Consider the following 20,862-nt stretch of genomic DNA (forward strand, 5'->3'; position numbering starts at 1 on the left):
TTTAATACAGCTGAACACTTTTCTTTACATTACAGGGGGGAATGAATGTAAGAATGCTCATTTGAAACATGGTTAACTTTTTTTTTTGTTGCTTATGACTGGACTTAGATGGTTAAACCAGATATCCTGAGATGTTATTATTTCTTAAATGTAATAAAGAAAATTAAGCATATATTTTGAGTGTGATTCTTTCCTTTCAGTAGCGGGTTCGTGTGGCTGGTATCTCTATGGGATTGGAAATAATCATATGGTTGTGTGTTGTAGGAGAATGTGTGTTTAATGATTGATTCACTCTGCCATATATATATATAGCGCATATTTTTAGAGCTGCTGGGAGCAAGACCTAAGCACTAAAAGTCAAAGCAATGTCACAGTCCTACTATATGACTCTTGCAGTGAGGGTACTTGGGAGATCAGAATTCGCCCTGATTGTATGATGTAAGTAGAAATTCAGCTTGTGAAGGTGATTTTGCTGTTGCCTGCAATACTTTTTCCCATCTTCACAACCGGGTTTCAAGCAGTTTAAGTCTTCGACTCTCATATTAAGGTTGTAGTAATAGTTGCAAGTGTGCCCTGCTGCAGATGTCAGCTTCAAAAGTGTCTTTCAATTGGGGAAAGTCTAGAGGAGCAAAAATACTTGGGAGATTGATGGAGGGCGAGTCAGTCCTTATTGCAGGGTGTGTGGCTGCTGGCTGTGCTGTGAGCAGTTACTGGTGCATTAACTGTTGCAACTTCATCTTGGAGCAGGGATGTTTGGCGCAATTGGCAGTTTGTATCCTGGAATACTGTCAACTTCTGAATCATGCAAACTGAAATGCAGGGGAGACTGAGCAGAGATGTGATGTTTTCATGCAGAAGGCTGTTGGAAAAAGAAAACAAATTGCTAGGAATAGAACAGAAAGATACCTGTAAGTTGCAGCGAGAAGATTTATGGCCACTTTCTAATAATGAAGATAATTAAGCTCTAATTTGGGCCTGTCTTGGTCCATGTAATTATCAAGGCACACCTGTAAACGTGATGGGTTCATCCTGCTTGGAAGTGGGGCTCTGGAAATGCAGGGTGCTTTCTTTGCCCCATCAGGGGAACCTGGCTGCCCTCCTGGCTCCAGCTGGGTTTCACCGAGGGTGTGAGGAGCGGGGAAAAGCCCACCCCGCTGTGAGCACCCTAGCGCGGGGGGGTGGGGGGGGGGGGTGGGGTTCAGCGTCTACAAATCGGGACTGGAGTCTGATGGCCCCGCTGGGAGCATGAACAGGCTCAATACCTCCTGGTCAACGCAGCACCGATGGCTTCAGAGATTAGAACAGGTACTTGGTGGTGACACCTCCCTGGGGAATGCAGTGAAGACACAACCCTAGGGCTGCCAAAAAGCACCGCAAGGCAGCGCGGGTGTGTCGTTCCCCCCCCCCCCCCCGCCATCCCTTCCCTGCTGCACTGCCCCTCCTGCCCGTCCCGTACCTCAGGCGGGCGGCGGGCAGCGCTCCCGGCCTGGCCGCCATGGCTGCCCCTCGCTCCGCGCCGGGCACGCGCCGCCCTGCCCGCCATTTTCCTCCCGCCGCCGCCTCCCCGCGGCCCGGCGAGCCCGGGGGAAGCGCACGCCGTGCCCATAGTAACCCCTCCGCGGCGCCGGGCGCGGGGAGGAGGAGGAGGAGGGCGCAGGCTCCCGGCGAGAGCGGCGGCCTCCCAGCCGCTTCTGCTGTGAGGGGCCGCCGGCCGCCTCCCCTCCGGCCGGTGAGACTTGTTCGCCTGCGCTCCTTCCCCCCGCTTTCCTTCCCGGAGGCCTTGGGGCAGCCCCGCCGGCCCCCGAGCGCCGCGCTGGTGCTGGCGGGCGGCAGCAGCGGCCCGTCTCCTGGCCGCGGCGTGAGGGGAAAGTTCCGTTGGCCGGCGCCGCCATGACGGGGCCGCCCGCTGCCGCGCTGCCCTGGCTCAGCCTTTCCTCGGGGATTTTGCCCGAAATCCTCGGCCTGTGCCACGGGGCGCCGCTGGGACCCACGGGTCGCTCTGTATTGGCCAGACGCGGGGGGGAAGGCGGGTAGCGGCGGCCGTGAGCCCCGCGTCAGCCGGCCGGGCCTGCGCTCCCCGGGCTGGCGGGGCCCGCGGCGTCGGGTCGGCGGGGGCCGCGGCCTCCCCTCGCCCCAGGCGCTGCTGCCGAGACCTGCAGCAGAGGGGTGGGCTTGTGTCTTACAGAAACTCTGGAAAGCCTCAGGTTCTCGCATTGCCCTGTTCTGAGCCGTATTCTTCGTCACTTAATTTCTTTAATTGGGTTTTAGGCAGATACCCGTCTCAAAATGCTCACTTTCTGCAAAGGAATTATCTTAGAACATCCAATGGGCATTTGATAGCAGTTTTGATTAAAAAATTGCATGAAGTTACAGAACCTATACTTCACTTTCAAAAACGAGGTATTTTTTACAGAATTCATGTTAACAGCTGTTTACTGAATTTTCATCCCAGGACAGTGCCTTTGGCTAGTTCATGGTGGCTTGTGCCAAGAAGCCATGCAGAAGCACTTGGCGTTGAACTCCATACAGTTGTAGGTCTCCAGTGGGAGAGGTGAGACAATTCACTTTGCTGGCCAGCCTTGTCATTTGCTTTTCTTCTGGATTTAAAAAAAAAAAGGCATTACCTTGAACTTGCTGTACTGGGACATTGTGTTAAACACAGTACTTTGGCAAGTAGTGTAACCGGATCTTCCTCTCATGTAAGTCTGTATAATTGTGTTACAGTCTGTAACTGTCACTTGGCGATGAGAAATTACTCCCTTGTGGGAAAATTATGGCCTGGTGATATTGTCTCTTTAAAAAAAACAACTCAAACCACAAAACATACTTAAATATTTTTCAGAAACATGAACTAGATGACCTCCTGAGGTCCCTTCCAATCTGAATCATTCTGTGTTCCTATACTGCTGCTGTTTGCTCATACAGTATCTTGCAGGATGGAGTCCCGGTTCCTTGCTGAAACCGCTTTGTGCAGGGCAGCAATGCAGCCTGCTGAGCTGGGGGAGGTGGCAGTGGAGTGATACACAGCCACAAGATCAAGTGCTGCATTACAGCATGGGGTGTGTTACAGTCAGGCTGGATTATTGAAACAGCTTCAGCCCTCTTCCTCTGTGGCAACCCTAAATCTGCCTGAGCACTACTATCACGCTATACATTACAGGAAAATAGGAACTGGTAAACTGCGAAGGCTGTTTTGAATTGTATGTAGTACTTTTTTACATATACCACAAACATGTTCATGCAATATCTCATTCATGTTCTTTAACATTTTTTAATCTCAAATTGCATAACAATTTTTACTACTACTACCATTTCTTCTCCACAGGTGGAAAAACTGAGGCACTAATACCTTAAGACCTACATTTTCATTTGTACAAATTGTACAATGTACAAATCATTTCAGGATTGCTTGACTTGCCAGACAGTAGCCTACCTCTTCAAGACTTTTAACAGTGTGAAGTCTAATCAAACAGTGTTACTGCATTTTGGTACTGTAATGATGACTACTGTAGAAGGTGATTACTAATTATTTTAGGTTCCTCTTATGCTTGACTATCTGAAGTTAGCCCCCTCAGCTGTTAGATCTACTTACAACACGTTATTTCTGTTTGCAAGTTTTGGCAACATACCAAGATGTTGCAAGGGGGTTTGGATGTGTGACTCCCATTGTTTCCAGTTACATAGTTAATCAGTGGAAAGGCCTGAAGGAGAACACAGGTTATTTGTTCCCATGGCCTGGTGGTGGATTATTATTTTTTTTTTACCCAACTGCTTCTACATTTAGGATTTGATCCTGTGCCATTGAAGTCAGTGAAAATGTTATTAACTTTGGTAGGAGCAAAATATCAGACTGCTAACAAAGTGAGCTGTGACAGAGCAATGGTGTAGCTCTAGTGAGAGAGCAACGCCGGATGACTAACATGTCGTACGAAGAACTGCTTTTGTACAGCAGCTTTAATTTTGACATCAGTTTGTCCTGAAGCTGGTCTGTGTAGTTCAGTCAAGAGCAATTGTGTAGTATGCTCACTTGGTGAAGGATCTGGTGCCCTCCACTGTGATATGCCATGCTGTGCCAAGTCCTTAGGCAGCCAGCGGCAGAGGCATGGCTGTGTGAAGCACCTGGGAAGTGATGGCTGACAGCTTGTTTGCACAAGTGAGAAGCCTCCCTGGTGTCATACTTGAAAATGTGATTGATGAAAGAGTTTGTGATGCCCACAGGTTTGGAAGAGAGCCAGTGTCGGGGTGGACCTGCTCCAGCATTTGCATACATACATGGAGTAGCTCTGCTTCCCGCTCTTGCTGCGCTTCTTGTCATCTTTCTTTTGGGTCTTACTCTTTTGGACCTTTTTCTGGGGTTGCAGAGGGATGGCTGTCTCAGGTTTTTGCATATTGCTCTGTTTCTGACAAACAGAAGTGTCTTAGGATTCCTGCTGGTATGAATCTCAATCTCATGAAGTTAGTCTGAACATTTTGGTTGGTTCCTGTGAAGCTGACACACTGATGTTTCTTTGATTCATCAGTTATTTCCTATCTCTAAAATGTTACTGAACTGACTAATGCCCTTTTCTTATTCCTCAGTAGCTGTCAAGAAGAAGCAAAATTATACTTCTGTGCATGAGGCAGTGAAAGCTGGTGATGTAGAACATCTTGCATCAATGATAAAAAATGGAGCCGATATTAATGAGGTGGATTTAGTCCACAAATTCACACCATTGCAATGTGCTGCCCACTCTGGAAGTCTGGAGGTAAAATATGGTAGTGTTCAGACACAGCAAGGTTTTTTTTTTCTTTGGGAGAGGCTGGACCCAAAAATGCTAGCTTTGATCAAGCTAAATCAATAATTTTCTGCCTGTTTTTCTCATTAAATATATTAACCAAGAGCAGAAGTATGGGATTTTAGGTTTTTATTTTCTCTTTTTGAAGGCCCAGGCAGTTTACATTGTCAATATTGCCAGATTTTACAAAAATCAGTCATTTTCTTACTCTGAGCAAAATGTGCCTTATGGCATCCCTTCCAGACTCATGATCTTCTTTTGTCCCTGTTGTGTTTTCCCCTTCTCTTGGGACACCTAGAAAATGCTGTAGGATGTGTAAAATGTTCAGAGGGTGATTAAAACAGAGAGTGAGAAGTGACATGAAAACATGTTCATTCGGTTTACCAATGTCCTGTCCCATGCCTTATTTTCTATAGAAATAGTCTTAAAACATTTTATTTTAATAAATGAAGACATTGAATATTGATGGAGAAATCAGAAGGTGCTTGCTTGAATGTTTTAAACTTCCAGCAGGACTGAATTGCTGTATTCAGCACAATGTTCCCCTTCTTGTTGCAGCCTCCTTGTACAATCTTTACAGCAATCTAACCTTGACGCAACAAGGCCATGAATAACCACATAAAAATTCATGTCCCAAAGGAAAGAATGTAAAGTTCTTGCTAAACTCAATAAGTGCAATGCTGTTTCTGGAATGTAAAGGAATTGTCAAGAAAATGCTGATCATCGTGTTGTCAACCCTAAAAATAGATTGCTTATCTACCCTTTTCTGCCTCTATAAATTCTGCCATTTTTTAGTCGAATCTCCTACTTTGCAATCAATGTGTTAGACTTTATTGAATTATCTGTCATGGTTTTGTCACTAGGCTTCTTGGTGGAGACAGTGGAGGAACTGTAGCTGTAGGCTGGCCTGAAAGAAGATAATAAGTCATAATAATATATTGTAAGAAGTTTTAATGGGTCTTCTAGCTGTTTTTGGATAGTTCATAAAGCTTTCCATTGTGAGCAATAATGCCTACTGGAAAAAGGCAAATAAAACAAATGTAGGCCATGGAAGGATGCAAAGAGAAATGTGATTATGTACACCTGAGGAGCCTAATAAATTAAATGAGGCTTTAGATTTGTCACATGGTATTTTTCCTGCCAGTAATTTTAGCTGGAATTCAAATGAGCATGTTTGCATTGTTTCTTCCAATTCTTTCACCTCATGCCACGTGAATACTCTCACAGATTACATTTTAAATCTGGAAGAGTAAAATTAAGAAGCCATACTGTAAAATCAGTGCTGGGATGTGAATTAATAGGTTATTTGCACATTTTGTACCCTTGGGTGAAAACTGGAAAGTATAACTTACCTGTAACTGCCTAATGCACAAATACCTGGCTAAGGCATCCTCTGGGGTGTTGTATTTCCATAATGACGTATTCCGATACTGTTTTGAAATGTAGCATTGACTGATAAATTAGGACTTAAAATGTGCTTCAGATACATAAGAAAAATAGTTAAATAAAAACCTTTGGTTTTGGTTGAGCAGTGCCTTCACTGGTTGCTCTGGTATGGAGCTGATACAACACATGTAACTGTCAGAGGGTGGACAGCAGCTCACCTTGCAGCTATCCGAGGTCAGGATGCTTGCATGCAGGTACGTATAGATATTCACTCTCAAGCAAAAGTAAGTAGAGCAGACCTTCAGTCTGGACAAATTCATTATGAAGATCAGCTGAGAGCTCCTAATGGAGCTATGAGCATCTTGTCTTGATGTCTTTACCTCTGAAATCAAGTCACTCTAGTTAAAACCACTCCACTCGTTTGTGCTGTCTGTGCAAACACGTTTATTTTGTGCACTCTCAGGGCCTTGGGGTCAGGCCAAGGTTATCCTGCTGATTGTCTGAAGTCATCTTTCTTGGCAATGTTTGCTTTTTCAGCTGGTGAACCGAGCTTTTACTTTGCATTTCTTTTAGGCTTTGTTAATAAATGGAGTAAATGCAGAAGCTCAAGATGATTGTGGGTGCACACCGTCACACTTAGCTGCAGCCCATGGGAGGTCTTACACCTTGCAAACCATACTGCGAAGTGGAGCGGTGAGAGACTTTTACCCGCAGTTCCCTAGCGCAAAGCCAGAATCTGGTATCTTTTTCCAAACCAAACTCTCCCTAGCTTAAACTGAGATTTAAGACTGTGGATTAATTACTGTTGGTGAATTCATTTTTAGAGTAAATTTTCTTTTTTTTTTTTTATTGTAAGATATGTTAGGGAAATGATCCAAAAATCTGGAGAGAATAAAGTGAATAAACCACATTCCACTGAGGGTGTCATTAAATGAAAATCAGGTGCTGTGGTGGTTGTGATTTTTTGCATTGTATGTATCTTCTATAGTAAATGAGACAAAAACTTAAAAAAAAAATAATCCAGATGAATATTTAAGGAATAATGACCAAAGCAGTGATAGAAGTATGTCTAAAAATGCACATTTTATCTGTGTATTATTTAAATAAACCCAAGAACCTGGAAAAAGTACATGTCTTGGAACAGGAACTGCATATGTAGCATGAACTTTGTTATTTGATTTAAATAATTTGACACAATGAACAGCTGATTCCTATTTATAAAATTTGTCTTGTGTCTAAGATTCATAAATGAATGCATTAACCTGCTGCTTTCATTTTAGAATGTGAATGCTTCGGACAGGAATGACTGGAAGCCTGTTCATTATGCTGCTTTTCATGGTCGTTTGGGGTGTTTGCAGCTTCTTGTTAGATGGGGAGCATGTATAGATGATGTGGATAACAAAGGAAACCTTCCAGGTATATCAGGATAAATCACACATTTTTTAACCTTTGGTTTACAGTTGTGTTATGTGATAATTGTAGCAAACTACACACCTGCAGGATTTGCTATTTGATTCCATGCAATCAACATGGGTTTTCCATTTTTATAATGATGAGGGGTTTTATAAAATCCAAAGTATTTACCTGTTGGGGCAGTGTCCTGTTATCTGCTGCTGCTGGCAGGGATCAGAGCTCATGGGTGCTGGAGTAGGGAGCAGGCTGAGCCTAGCTGAGAGCGCTGTGTAGGTAGGCAGCATCTCCTATCCATGTGGTGGAGCGCATGTGCCAAGGAGGTCACAGGAGGAGAAGGGTAAGTGGGAAGGAGGCAGTTTCAGCTGCTGTGTGCTTCATTTTGAATCTGTGCCAGCCTTTAATGGCTATGACAGTGTGATCGGATTCTGGCATGTTCATATGCAGGTTTTTGTATGCCACTGTTTCTTAACTGATTTGGTAAAAGCCTTGTTCTCATTTACCTGTGATTGCTTCATCTTGGTTTCTGGGATACCAGTATTTCTGTATTATCTGTATGGTATTTCTGTATTACCTGTAATCTGTACTCTGTACTCTTTTTGTAATCATGAGCACAAAAAATGGGCAGTATTTATTCCTTGCTTTTCATAGTTTCTCCAGTGTCCCTCTGCCTACCACTCTGCCTCAATATCCGCTGTAAAGTGAATGGTATTGCTCGTACCCTGGGTTCTCCTTGCATCCTTTCCCTTTTAGCGTTTTCCTTCTTATGGTTTATCACGTTATTTCTTCCAAATTGCATACTTTTTCCCTCTGTGATTTGTATGAAGTTATCTTTTTAAATCCCTTCTTAAAATCTTTTACCCTCTATTAAGCACCACTTACCTAGTAAACTGGTATCTGTGTTCTGTTTTGCAAACCTGGGTCTTGATAAAGGATGTCCATCCCAGCAGGACATCTGATGTATTAGCAATAAGGGGTCATGATATGAGGCACCCTGGTGGCAGCATAGAAGGTAGCTTTATTTGTATTTGTGAGCATTTCCCTGATAACGGACTTCTGTGAAGAGATAGCAAATGCCAGCACAGCTCTACTTAAATGCTCTGTCTATACTGATTAGTAGAAAATTGGTTTTGTTGTTATTTTGTCATCTACAGAAGCTTGATCCTCCAGCCTTTGTTCTGTTTCATTTGATCATATTATCATCCAAAAGAAAGAAAATGCTTTGAAACATTGCTAGTAAAAGATTAATAGAAGCGGTGTGCTGTACAGATCAGCTTTTCCTCAGCTTGTGAAACAGCAAGTGAACTTAAATCATCTTTACGTACTTCAGCTTCAAGATGAGCTGGACAGTGCTATAGTCTTTCCTAAGAGAATACTGAAGCAAATTCACTGAGGTTGCAATGCCATACACCTAAAACTGAAAAACTGGCTGCACCTTTTGCGCATGTGTATTATAGCAGAGGCTTTGATTACCTCTAATCATGCTAATGTTTTGGAAGAACTGTGGCTCAATCAATGTACAGAACGGGCTGTGCTTAGTAATTCAACATCTTGTTTTTTCTCTGTATTTGTTTTTTTTGGCCGTATCCATGCTTCCTTTATTGCTCAGTAGTTAAACCTGTTCTAAATATAGCATTAATTTAATTATAGTGCAACATCTGAATTTTTCATAGGCACTGGTTTTTCACTTGTGACTTTGAGAAGAGTGAGTAGTGTGTTAGACTGATTTTATAAAAGGCGAGATGAAACACAGAGAAGTTGGGCTGCCAACACCAGCCACCCACTGCCTATTTGTGATGGCAGAGACAAGGTTTTTCAAAGTTTTCAGCACTAAGCTGCATATTTTGTGTTAACATCACAGTACCCTTTGGCTTTAGTTTCAACTGCAAGTGCTCAGCATGCCTGAGGATGGTGCGGCACAGTTAGACATTGGGCACTAGCTACTAAGAAACACACAGGTTAAAAGCTACTTAGGAAAAGCTTCTTCATGGATCTTCCACAGCATTCCACTGAAACTGTGCAAAAAGACACGGAAAGAATTCAACTCTTTAATCTATTTTCCCCTTGCCACCTTTGCAGAAAATGTTGAGCTTTTCTGACCTCTTTCTGCACAGGAAAGACATCTGATTAAAAAAAAAGTTTCATCCCAAAAGGTGAAGTTTTATCCCTAAGATTTTAGGTATCTGAAAGTGGATTCATAAGGGTTGAGTCAGTTTTTCACCAGCAGACTGGTAATCAGTACTTACCTTTAACAAGGTATCTCTTCTATTCACTTATCCCTGAGTAACTAACTCACTGAATAAAATTAAGACAATGGGGAAAACTGCTCTGATTTCAGTGAAGCTCAAGATTTTGTTGCATTAAATTTTAGCAATCTTCTGTACCAAACTATTGTCATCTTACTGTAAAATCAATATCCATCACCTTTTAAAGCAATTATGCTCTGGTAGGCTGTGGATGGTTTGCAGTAGAGAATTTGCATGTGCCAAAAATGGTGACTTTTATTTCCTGGGTACATTGTTTATTAATTATGAAGATAACGAGGTTCTTATCTGGAGACAAAATAATCATTTTGCCTCTAGAACATCAGCAAGCTTTTACAGAACGTTTTCATGGAGTGATAACACATAATAAGCGTTTATTTGGCAACTTCTTCTCGTTAATGGGACTAGAGCATACTACCAATTACAAAATAATGAACAAGTGTTTTGTACCTCTTGCACTGTTATAGGCTGAGCACTCTAGTAGTATTAAATATCTAAACCTCAGCGTAGCCTAAAGGGTCAGGGGGGAAACACTTGACCCCCACAGGGAACAGTCACTGCCACGGTGAGGTGGAGCAGCTCCTGCACGCAGCAACTATCTGCAACAAGTGTGAATAGGAGCCTCTGCCATGGGATGTGCCTTCCAATACTTTACCTGGTGAAGTGAATGTCACTGTCCTCCTTTTATAGGTGGAGTGACTGAGGGTGTGACGCAGCTTGTTTGTGGTGGCACAGTAGAGGTGGGACTAAAGTAGGAATGGTCTTAACTCCTAATCAAGGACACTGCTTGCTTGGCCCTCTGTAATGAGTATCTCTAGGACAGCAAGTCAGACAGCTGCTGAAGAGATATTTGTGTTCACAGGAAAGATGAGACCCCAGAAGTGCACTCTCCTAGCTGGTGCTCAACAGATTCTTGGCAGTATTGTCTCCTGCAAACAGCTCAGCGAGGAACTCTTCTTTGCAGATCCTATCCTTGACAGCTTTCTTTTAGCTCCTTTACGTAGAGCTGAACTCTCCTGGATAGGAGCTGTACATCCCCTATTCATGTGAGGCTGCTCCCACTTGTTGTGCAGTTTTGGATGGCTCAAGTGCTGGTAGATGAGCTAGATCTGGCTGGTGATGAGAGCGCTGGTTTCTTGGCGGGCAGCAGTGTTCCACTCTAACATACTTTATTTTTCCTTGTGCTATAGCTCATCTGGCAGCGGCAGAAGGACACTTGCATTGCTTTATGTTCTTGGTCAGTAAAATGGCCAGTGTCATGCACACGCTGAAAGCCAGGAATGACCAAGGAGAGACTCCAAGGGACTTGGCTGAACGGTTCTATAAAGATAATATTCTCCAATATATTGATAGTGTGGAAGAAGAGGGGGAGCATCCAGAGAAACAGGAAGGTGAGTATTGATAAAGATACTGTTAAAATAGGCATTGTAATTCTATAGAAATGCTTGATTCTGAAAACTTGTATGAGCAGAAGTATAACATTTAAATTACCAATATAAGGAAGTTCTTTTCAATGCTTACTATGCTTCCTGACAGCTGAAGACTGGGATACTCAGTGTGATTTTGTAAATATCTTAGGTTTACCCATGATCAAAATAAAATGTTCAACAGACCAAGGATATTAGAACTGCACCTTTACCTCTCTACTTTTTCCAGGCGCTTGCTGTCTTTATCTGTTAGTCTTTTTTCATTATACATATATGTGTGTATGTCAGTACTCCCTGTCTGTAACAAATTACTAGAAAAATCAAATTGTCTATATGGGTAGTTTTTAAGTAAGGAGAAGTAAAATGGTTTATATATTTCATTAGACTATGCAATTCAAAATAGGCAAATCACCCCAGTTACCACCAGTAATACAACATCAACCATCAAACAAAGGTATACTTGTTATTTCAGGTTGATAAATTAATCGCTTGACTCTGTGAGATGCCTGTAGCCATAACCAAGGCATGTTCAGTCAAGTCTGTGATGAACCGTGCTAGTTAGGCAGCTGCATTTTAACTGATTAAAGGTGCATTAACCTTGCTAACTACAGCTATGAAGTGTCCATGCATAAGTTGGTATGAGAGAGGCAAGCCATGAGAGACAAATACGAGCGTGTTTAGTGGAATTACTGTCATCTGTTTGGAAACATGTGGATTTCATTTTCAGTTTTAGCTTTCCCAGCTCATGTCGCTGCTTTCAATGGGGACTTGTTAGTGCTTAGAAGATTAGTGAGAAGAGGAGTAATCAATATTAATGAGCGGGATGATAAGGGATCCACTCTCATGCACAAAGGTCAGTAATTATGATCTGTGTTTTGGCTTGTTACTGTTTGTGGCTGGCTTGTTTACTTCGTTTTTCAAGTGCCTACTCATCAGATAAACTTCATGAAAAACAGCATCTCATTTCCTGAGGGCTCAAAAGGGCAACCCTGAAAAAAATATTTTGTGATACATGTGCGTGTAGGTGGCACTTTCAAAACAAAATAACGAAGCTGAAGTCAAGAAAGAAGAGTTTGTATTCAAGGGAAAATGACATCTAAACTGAAAACTAATTAGTTTTTTTTTATCAGGTGAGATGTGACTTTTAGAAACATTGGCTAGCTAGGTATAAGAATGAACTGTATTGCGGCTTGGACCTTTATTTACTGAACACATCAGTACTGTGGAGATGTGTCATAAAAACCACAACAAAGTCATTTGGCGGGATGCTGTGAAGGAAGGTAAACTTCTGGTATCTAACACCTTGATAAGTAGTGGAGTGCTAGCATTACAGAGAAACGGTCCTCTTTGGGGGTTTCATAGCAATGTCTGAAAGAAGAAATACGAGAAGAAGGAAACAGGGAGGTATTTTTGTAATATGGTTTTAACACTGTTTCCCACATTTATTTTTGAGTAGATATAAATGGTAGAATTTTTAAAACCATAATTGAAGTTCTCATTAAAAAAAGTGGTATGTAGTGATTTTAAAAATGTTTTCTACATTCTTGACCACCCTCTTAGAATGGTTCTAACCTACAATTGTTTCATCCCCAATCTTTACATACAGGGTTGGTGTTATGGGCGAATACTATGGCCGATACTGTAATTTCATTTCCTTATCTCAGTAAGAAAACAAGTACAGCAAGTATCTGAAGGGGCTGCTTTCTTGAGAAAAACAGATTACAGGTTTCAGCTACACATGCTAAATGCCATCATCCGTATGTGAGACGTTGTTCCTGGTACCACGGGGTGTAAGCAGTAGCCATGCCAGGCCATATGACTAGGCCAAGCTGTTGTGTTAGGCTGCAGCTGAGAAGTGTTGCCTTGAGTGTCTGGCCCAAGAAATGAGGTACCTATAGCTCCAGCACAAAGCTCTGGCTTCTCTCCTCCATGAGACAGCACCATGCACCACAGACAGGGGCAACTAGTGTGTGTGATATATGGGAGTCCAAAGCCAGAGAGAGGTGACAGTGCTTTGCTGCAAATCTATAACATACAGGCCTTACTGCAAGGGAGCATGAGGCAGCAGTTACTTGTGTGTCTCACGTGCATGAGACTTGGCAAGTTTAGTCTAACTTGTGCTCAGGAAAAGTTGCCAGTAAATTTCTTGGACTGGAAAGAATCATGAAACCACATTGCATGATCTTCCCCAAAACTGTGTACCCCTGTGACCTGAGCATCTTGACATGTAGGCTTTTCTTGAATAGTATCTCCCCTGTGGTGTCTTAGTGAACCCAGTCTCTGGCATGTCAAATAACGACAAGAGGAGGACATTTTAGGTTCGAAACACTTCAGTTGTGTGTAACTGATCTGTGTGCACCTTCCTTCCCGTAGCTGCTGAACAGGGGCATATCCATTGCTTACGGTGGTTGATTGAAATGGGAGCTGACTGTGACATTACAAATGATGCTGGAGAGACTCCAAAGGATTTAGCCAAGAGGTAGCAGTACATATCCTATAGCTCTGTCGTTTATTTACTTACTGTTTATGTATCAATATCACATCAGCTTTGTTGGAATTAATCCTCATTTTCAGTGATGGAGCAAGACCAGATCAGGCCTATGAATTCCAGCTCTAAGTGATAAGCAAAGCTGTATTGTAGCTATAAAATATTTTAATTTTCACTTTATTTTTTTTTTTAATAAGGTCAGACATAAAAGACAAAAACTAGCTGATCTGCAGAAGGAAAGTTGTGAGCCAGTATGCTCATAGTTTGCTGTACAAAGTAAATGAGAAGTAGCAAAGGCTAGTGGATTTTTGCATTAATGAAAATAATGCAGTTTCTGATGAGATTCAGTTAAGAAATCCTGTGAAGGAAGATACCTCTGATGTAGGAGTCACTGTCATAAGATTCCACTGAGGCAGAGTTCATGCAATCAGAATACTACAAAAAGATTAACTGCTCATAGTTTGTGTACCAATGCTTCCTTTAATTCTGAAACCTACTCCGATAAATGGGAACATGAATTATTTCAAAGAGTTTCTGTAATATGCATTTTTCCGGATGATGGGCATATTTCAGTGTAGGTTAACTGTTCTCTGTGCAGATTTGCGCAGCTGGAAGCTGTGGAACTTTTGACACAAAGAACTGGAGACAGTAACTCTAGTGATGAAGAACTAGATGCAAACAACATAAAGTTTTTTGATAGACATGGTGTGGAAGGGAGTACAGATAGCAAAGAAGATTTAACCCTGGACAAAGCAGATAAAAGGAATGCACGCAGTAAGCACTGTCTTTCCATCACTCCTTGTTTGAAAAAGCTGGTCTCAAGACATTATAGTCCTAGTTGCACAGTTTCTGCCAACTGCTGTGACTTTTTGTAAGATGAGATAGTTGACAGGATATCTGTATCATTGAACATTTAAATATACTGTGGAAAATTAGAAAGCATAGCAGAGGGCAATCAGAACGTAATTGTTACACTGCTTTAATCCCTGTTGGTGAAATCATGTTGGATTGCTACTTGTTTTTGAGATGTTTGCTGTGTGGGTGTCAGGTGTAGCTCAGTGTTTGCTGAGCAGTGTGATTTCTGCTCGGTGTTTGTGAGACTGTTTTCCAGACTTGGATTCCAGCGTGACTGTCTTCATGCATTTTACCTACCTGAAGAACTCTGTCTTACAGTGAGGGCCTATTGCAAGATTCAAGAACTTAAGCAACTTCTAGAAATTGCCTACAGCAACTACAGACAGCTGGGAGGAATAACAGAAGAGGAGAAGAAGACAAAAAAAGAAGAAAGAGATGTTGAGAAGTAAGGTTAATTTGCCCTGCTAATGTTTAACTTGGTGAGGCTTGTTTTAAAGCCTTCTTTGAGGCTAACTTACACTTAAATTGCTTTGGTCATTCTGTCTTTTCCACTTACCAACTTTAGCCAGGTGAAAAAGAAATGGAATTCAGCAATTTGTCTGATCATTTCTAAACTTCTTCCACCAGGATTAGCCCCACAGCACAACAGAAGTGTTTGATGGGTCCACACTTCTTGTGCAAGATCATATGTTTGGCCTTCAAGTTTTCCTGCAGCATATGTGCAGTAGGTCTGATAAGTTCTGGCTGTTTTGTTTGCATTGGGGATGCTAAATACATGCGTACATTTTAATAAATCTGAAAAAAGGCATTAGCCTTATCATGGCTTGGATGGAAGTGAAATTATTCACAGCAGAAATTATTCAATGACCTGCTAGATTTCAGTGTCAAGGGCAATATATTTCTATGCTCAAGAAAGCATTAGCTCATATCCAGACCACAGTAAAAAGAAATCTCAGCAAACCTGCCCCTGCACATGAAGCGCTTTTCACAATGTCTGTCTGATTTTCAGTCTCTCCATTCAATGAAAGGGTTCTGTTAGATTGGTCAGGTGATCTGATGGGCAGATTGTCTAAGTTTCAAAGAAAAGACCTTCTGTCTATCAGAGATTTAGGGCTTAAACAGTAATGCAGCATCCAAAAGACAGCTCTGTCTCCATCTCTACCTGTCAAAAGATTTGGCTACCCACTGTTCTCAGTCTCTGTAAATAACCGTGTCCATTATGTGTTTGGGTCCCCCCCAAACACTATCTTTATTTGGTCACTGAGAGGAGAGTGTATCTGGAGGGCTTGTATGCCATCAAGAAGATAGCAGATTTACCAGTCTCTGTAGGCTTGTACGCCATCAAGAAGATAGCAGATTTACCAGTCTCTGTAGGTCTGGGGCAGGTAATAGGTGTCACGTGTTGGGATTAAGTAGTTCATTTACAACCATATCTGAGCCAAGAAACGGAGGTCAGGATTTCTTTTGGTTCCAAATCACTCGGCCCAGGCTGAAAGTCCGTCTTCCTTAACTTGATATGTCTGCAGTGTACGTATCTGCCTCCCAGTTAGTTACCTTCAGCTCCTTTCTAGACTTCTTCAAGAGATGTGGGCACTTGCAGGGCATAATTAGACATGCACTTTGGGATGAGATTCATCACTTCTAGGAGTGTCTCTCTCAGCTTTAGAGGAGAGTGACCAGCTCAGATGATGCCTACGTTGGAAGGTCAGAGCAGTCTATTTACAATAATGGAAAATTCACGACTAATGGCAGAAACTAGAGTTCGTTTTGGATATTGCAGCTGCTCAAAAGCTAGCAGGGCCTATTAGAGGACTCTGATAAGGCTCTTTTTTAAGGGATTTTGCTTTCTGTGGCATGTGTGGCTAAACTAGGAAAATTGTGAGGCTCTCTGAAGGTTCTTTCTCACCTGTAGAGGCTAGAGAGCACCCCTAGCTCCACACTGGCCTTTTGAAATGGAAATACCTCTTCTCAGCATATATACCTACCCTTCTCAGGGTACCTACCTATGGATAAACACCAAGATGCTTGTATCCTATGCCAGAAAACCTTATTATTTAAAAATATTTAATGACAACACCATTTTTTTAGATGAAAAGCAGGAGCTGCCACTTTGGAAGGCCACTGTAGCAGATTTTTATGTTTTCTGGTTTAGTCCAGGTTTTCTGGCTGTGAGAGGCCTGGTGTGAACTGCTGTGCCATGCTTTGACCAGACTGCCCTGCATGGAAAAAATTGCCACCATGTGTGCGCCACAGTTTTGGAGCTGTGATCATTAATCTGAAGTGTGCAAGAAGTCGGCCTGTTCCCCTGAGCTCTGAGTTCCCTGCATAAGCACGGGCTGTTCTTACAGCACCAGTAAGGCTGATACAGCTTGGTAGCTTTGGGCTGCGTGGTTCAGGAATACTTCAGTCTTGGAAATGTGGTAGCTCTTGCTGAGAGCTTTCCTGCTGTGCTGTTTGAATCCACAGGGCAGGTGTCCCCCTTTTACTGTCTTCCATCCTTGTAGCTGTTCTAATTCATCCTGATACAGAGGAGAACCAGCTCAACTCCAGATGACTCAGTTGCTGAGGTCGATTGCTGTTGTAATAAGAATATATGTGAATTATGTCTTAGCTAACCAGTTCCAGGAATCTCAATTAATTTAGGAGCCGTTGTGGGTGTGACCAATGAGATCTTGTACGACTGTTTATCAGCCAGTGCTTTGGTTTCCCTTTAGTAAGAGTCATGCAGGCTGTCATTTGAGTATTCCTCATCTGTGGCTAAGCTAATCAAAAGGATGTAGAGGCACCAGACAGAAAGGAAAAAGCTGCCCCTGCCCCTCCAGAATTCCAGTTTTTTGCTCTTTCTGTTTCATACTAAGGTTTTTGCTCCTTGGGCGCTTCTCCCTCTTCCACAGCTGGAGATGGACGTGGGTTACAGCCTACCCAAGACCCTAGTGTCTGGCTCTGCGTGGGAAGACGTCTCCATCTCGTGGTCAGATTGCGCTGAGCACAGCTGCCCGCGAAGGAGGCAGAACGGCGGTCTGGGCTTGTTACAAAGGGCCTGGAGCCAGGAGCGCACCGCAGCTCACCCCAGCGCAGCTGCTGTGAGGAGTACTGCGCTGCTTTCTGCTGTGACTAACCCGTTCCTTAAAAAAGGCACAGGATGGCGTGGAGTAGCCAGGGCAGGTTTGGATGTGCTTCATGCTCCGCTTGTCTCCTTTGCTTTTGGCAGGGCTGCGAGGGAGCTGAAAGCCCAGCTGGAATATGAGCGAGTCAGGCGGGAGAAGCTGGAGAGCCAGCTGGATGACTACCGTGCTGAGATAAGTCATCTCAGAGAGTGCCTGGAGGAAACCCGCATCCTCCCTGCTGTCCCCGTGGTGAGTGCCACACAGACTTCCCATGGTGCGTGGGACAGAGGCTACTGCCCGTTGCTTGGGTGTATTTGTTCTCCCTAAGATTCGCAGGCACAGTGCTAGGAAATACTGGAGTAAATGTGCTGGCAGCTTTTAGCTTGGAACACTGAAGTGAGCAGTAGCCTTTGTCGCATCCTGACAGTGTCTGTGCTGTGAAAGGGTATCAGTTTCTCCTCGCACGCTGGCAGGGAAGCACCGATATTCTTCATCTTCATATTAACAAAAGTATTAACTTCTGTACTGCATATGCAGGGACTGACAGTTCATCTTGGCTGGTACCTGAGACTGGACTGGTTCTTCAGGAGAGGTGGTGGCACCACCCCAAGGGTTTCCTGGCCTGTGGGTGCATAGAGATCACAACCATGGGTTTGTGGGATTCTGTGATACAGAAGAACACAGAGGCTTTTATGCTTTAAATTTCTTTGCCTAATTACAGATCACCAAAATAGCACAAAAATCACCACCAGCGATTTTACCTATGATTAATAAAGCAAATATAAATATATATATCTCTATCAAGCTATTACAAAATACTATTAGCAATCAATAATATAGTATCAATCAGTAGTATGGTAGCCATCAGTGGTAAAGCAACAATCAACAGATACAAACTATTGATTGGCTTAGCAGGTAAAGACAGAAGAACTCTAGCTTTTTAAAAAATCAAATCTTGAGGATAGATCAGAAATTCACGTGCTAATTTTGGGGCAGTTCTCTGACACATAACTCCCACAGTCTGATGTGACAGTCGAAGACCCTGTTTTTCAGACCTTTGCCATCCGGTCAGTCGGCACCCTTGGGTAAGGCACCTAAATTCCTCCTGCTAGGGGTTGTGGGAACTGATGCGCAGTAACAGCATTGCTGGGTCTTCCAAGGATACAGCCAGTGGAAAGGGCTCCTGGCCTTGCCAGCCTGGGCTGTTCATTGCTGTTCTCAGAGCTTTGCTTAACTTCCTTGACCGTTGCACTGCCTCGACTGCGTAACTGCTTATGGGGCCCTGCTGTAGCCAGTATCATGGCCAGGCAAGGACTCTAGTCACTGACAACATGGGTGACTCAGATACAGCTTCTTCCTCTGCCTAGGGAAGCCAGGAATACCAGTCCCAGGGATGTTCTAACCAGCACGATGTCTTGTTCTGAGAAGGAGCCATATTCATTCCCCTGCTGGCAGCTGTGCAGTGTGACCACTGTATTTCAGTATTCACTGGTCCAGAGGGAGTCAGCGACAGAAAACAGTTTTATAAGCTGATTTATTAGGGCAGTCCTGCAGGAAGGGGGAGCTGGCCTGTGCCACACGTGGAACTTTTACATTTCTTGGAGGAGAAATTGGGTTGCTGGATAAAAGGGGTAACTTCTCCAGCCAGGTTTGAGTGAGGCCCAGGTGCTTGGAGCATTCCTGCTAGATAACGGTCCTTTTCTGAGCATGATGGGGAAGAATGCTTGATGGATGCTCTGAGCAGGACACAAGCACTTTAGAGCTCAGTTTTGTCACAAATCATTTAAGCTGTGTGTGGATTTGAAATGTCTGGGGCATTTCAGGCCCCTTGAGAGCAGAGGTGATGCCACCCCTCAGCAACTGGGAGCAAGAGCTGTGGCTTGTGCTGTGCTACACATCCCCGGAAAAGGACAGAGGAATTTCTGTCCTGGGAATTTTTGTCCTGTTGCCATCATCTGGTCCCAGGCTAGCACAGCATGGCTGCATATGCGGTGTGGCCAGGTGGCATGCAGTTGCTGCAGCTCAAAGCAGCAAGGCTTTCAGGTCCCGTGGTGCCTGTGTCACACACTTGTGCAGGGTGCTGGCTTCACAGCTTATGTTCTCATGTGCCGCGTTGCGCTGTTCTTTCCATCTCTCTTCTATCCCCCTTGCCTGCCTTCTTCCTCCTGCCTCCCCTTGCAGGATTGTTCCTGTACCTTTCCTGCCCTCCCTGGGCCTTTCTTCCCTTTCCTTTAGCTGGTGCCCGCTTTCCCCCCCATCATATACAAGCTGTGATGCTCCTACAGCTGTTTGCTTCCCACTGTGTCCTTGGGACTGGTCTTTTCCATACTGCTGAGACCCTCAGGTGAGCCAGGCGCCTCCACCTTTGAAAGAAAAGCCACTTTCTACTCCCCCAACTTGCTTTAAGACATTATTCATTTTACTCCCCCGGCAGGTTTAAAAATCTAGGAAAACTATGGCAATAGAGTGCCCTGTTTCTAGGGTGGAAGGGTGGCTGTAGTCAGTTTTTTTGCCAGCAGCCGCCTGCAAAAGTCTAGTTGGGCATTAGGTTTACTAGCTGGGACTGGAGACAACTTCTGTTGAGGCAGGTTTGTTTTCAAAAACTTCTGCTCCGAGTGACTGCTACAACCACGGGGCCTCCAAATCTTACCCTGCTGTGACTGTCAGCCCGTGCCCTGGGACTACGCTCTGCCCTCGCCTTTAGTTTGAACACAACGTTCTGTGGTTACACAAAGCCGTATATTTTCAAATCCTGTCTTATGAAGTAGCAGGTTTCAGTAACTGCTGTTTAATGGCCACGGTGTCCTCTGTTTCAGGAAGCTGAGACCATCTCCAAGTCTTGCAAAGAGAAAAAGAAAGTAAAGAAGAAACCAGCCTGCAGCCCTGGAGGACTGTTGGTGTGAGACCACGCTGAGGAGCGAACCCCCGCGGCGGCAGGCACGCTGGGGAGGTAGAACAGCCTTATTTTAAGCAATGCAAAGTGTTTTCATAGCCCAGCTCCACAGAGGCGTTGTGGTGCTCTGCATTTCACAGAGCTATTTGTATTAGTTCTTTAGTTCTCTGGAATATAAAATATTTTTAAATCGCAGCAGCAGCAGCTTTTTTTGTTTAAGAAAAAAATCCAAAAACCACAAGGGAAAGACTTTTCCT

General features: G+C 43.6%; 1 protein-coding gene across 12 annotated transcripts; it reads left to right on the forward strand.

Moving 5' to 3' along the window:
* The first annotated feature begins 1,536 nt into the window (after positions 1 to 1,536).
* On the forward strand, positions 1,537 to 20,800 carry ANKRD42 (ankyrin repeat domain 42). Of its 12 annotated transcripts, XM_055801314.1 has the most exons (16): positions 1,546 to 1,729; positions 2,453 to 2,551; positions 2,936 to 3,200; positions 3,326 to 3,515; positions 4,582 to 4,745; positions 6,308 to 6,415; positions 6,735 to 6,854; positions 7,442 to 7,577; positions 11,026 to 11,226; positions 11,990 to 12,115; positions 13,636 to 13,741; positions 14,349 to 14,524; positions 14,924 to 15,050; positions 17,817 to 17,961; positions 18,733 to 18,797; positions 20,529 to 20,800. In XM_055801314.1, exons 4-16 carry the CDS (start codon positions 3,386 to 3,388, stop codon positions 20,572 to 20,574), a joined length of 1,650 nt encoding a protein of 549 aa, XP_055657289.1. In that variant the 5' UTR covers positions 1,546 to 1,729; positions 2,453 to 2,551; positions 2,936 to 3,200; positions 3,326 to 3,385; the 3' UTR covers positions 20,575 to 20,800. The 12 variants fall into 12 exon arrangements, 9 of the variants coding, with proteins under 9 accessions (XP_055657292.1, XP_055657289.1, XP_055657287.1 ...); XM_055801312.1 differs by lacking the exon at positions 2,936 to 3,200 and having other exon boundaries at positions 2,453 to 2,699; XM_055801313.1 differs by lacking the exon at positions 2,936 to 3,200.
* The last annotated feature ends 62 nt before the right edge of the window (positions 20,801 to 20,862 follow it).

Source organism: Falco peregrinus, chromosome 4 (genome assembly GCF_023634155.1).
Source record: "Falco peregrinus isolate bFalPer1 chromosome 4, bFalPer1.pri, whole genome shotgun sequence".
Lineage (NCBI taxonomy): Eukaryota > Metazoa > Chordata > Aves > Falconiformes > Falconidae > Falco > Falco peregrinus.

Coding starts and splice junctions, on each gene's coding strand:
- ANKRD42 (XM_055801312.1), top strand. CDS start 3,386: ATGTACAAATCATTTCAGGATTGCTTGACTTGCCAGACAGTAGCCTAC. Junction 7,578..11,025: donor TAACAAAGGAAACCTTCCAG/GTATATCAGGAT, acceptor CTTGTGCTATAG/CTCATCTGGCAGCGGCAGAA. Junction 14,525..14,923: donor AGATAAAAGGAATGCACGCA/GTAAGCACTGTC, acceptor TCTGTCTTACAG/TGAGGGCCTATTGCAAGATT.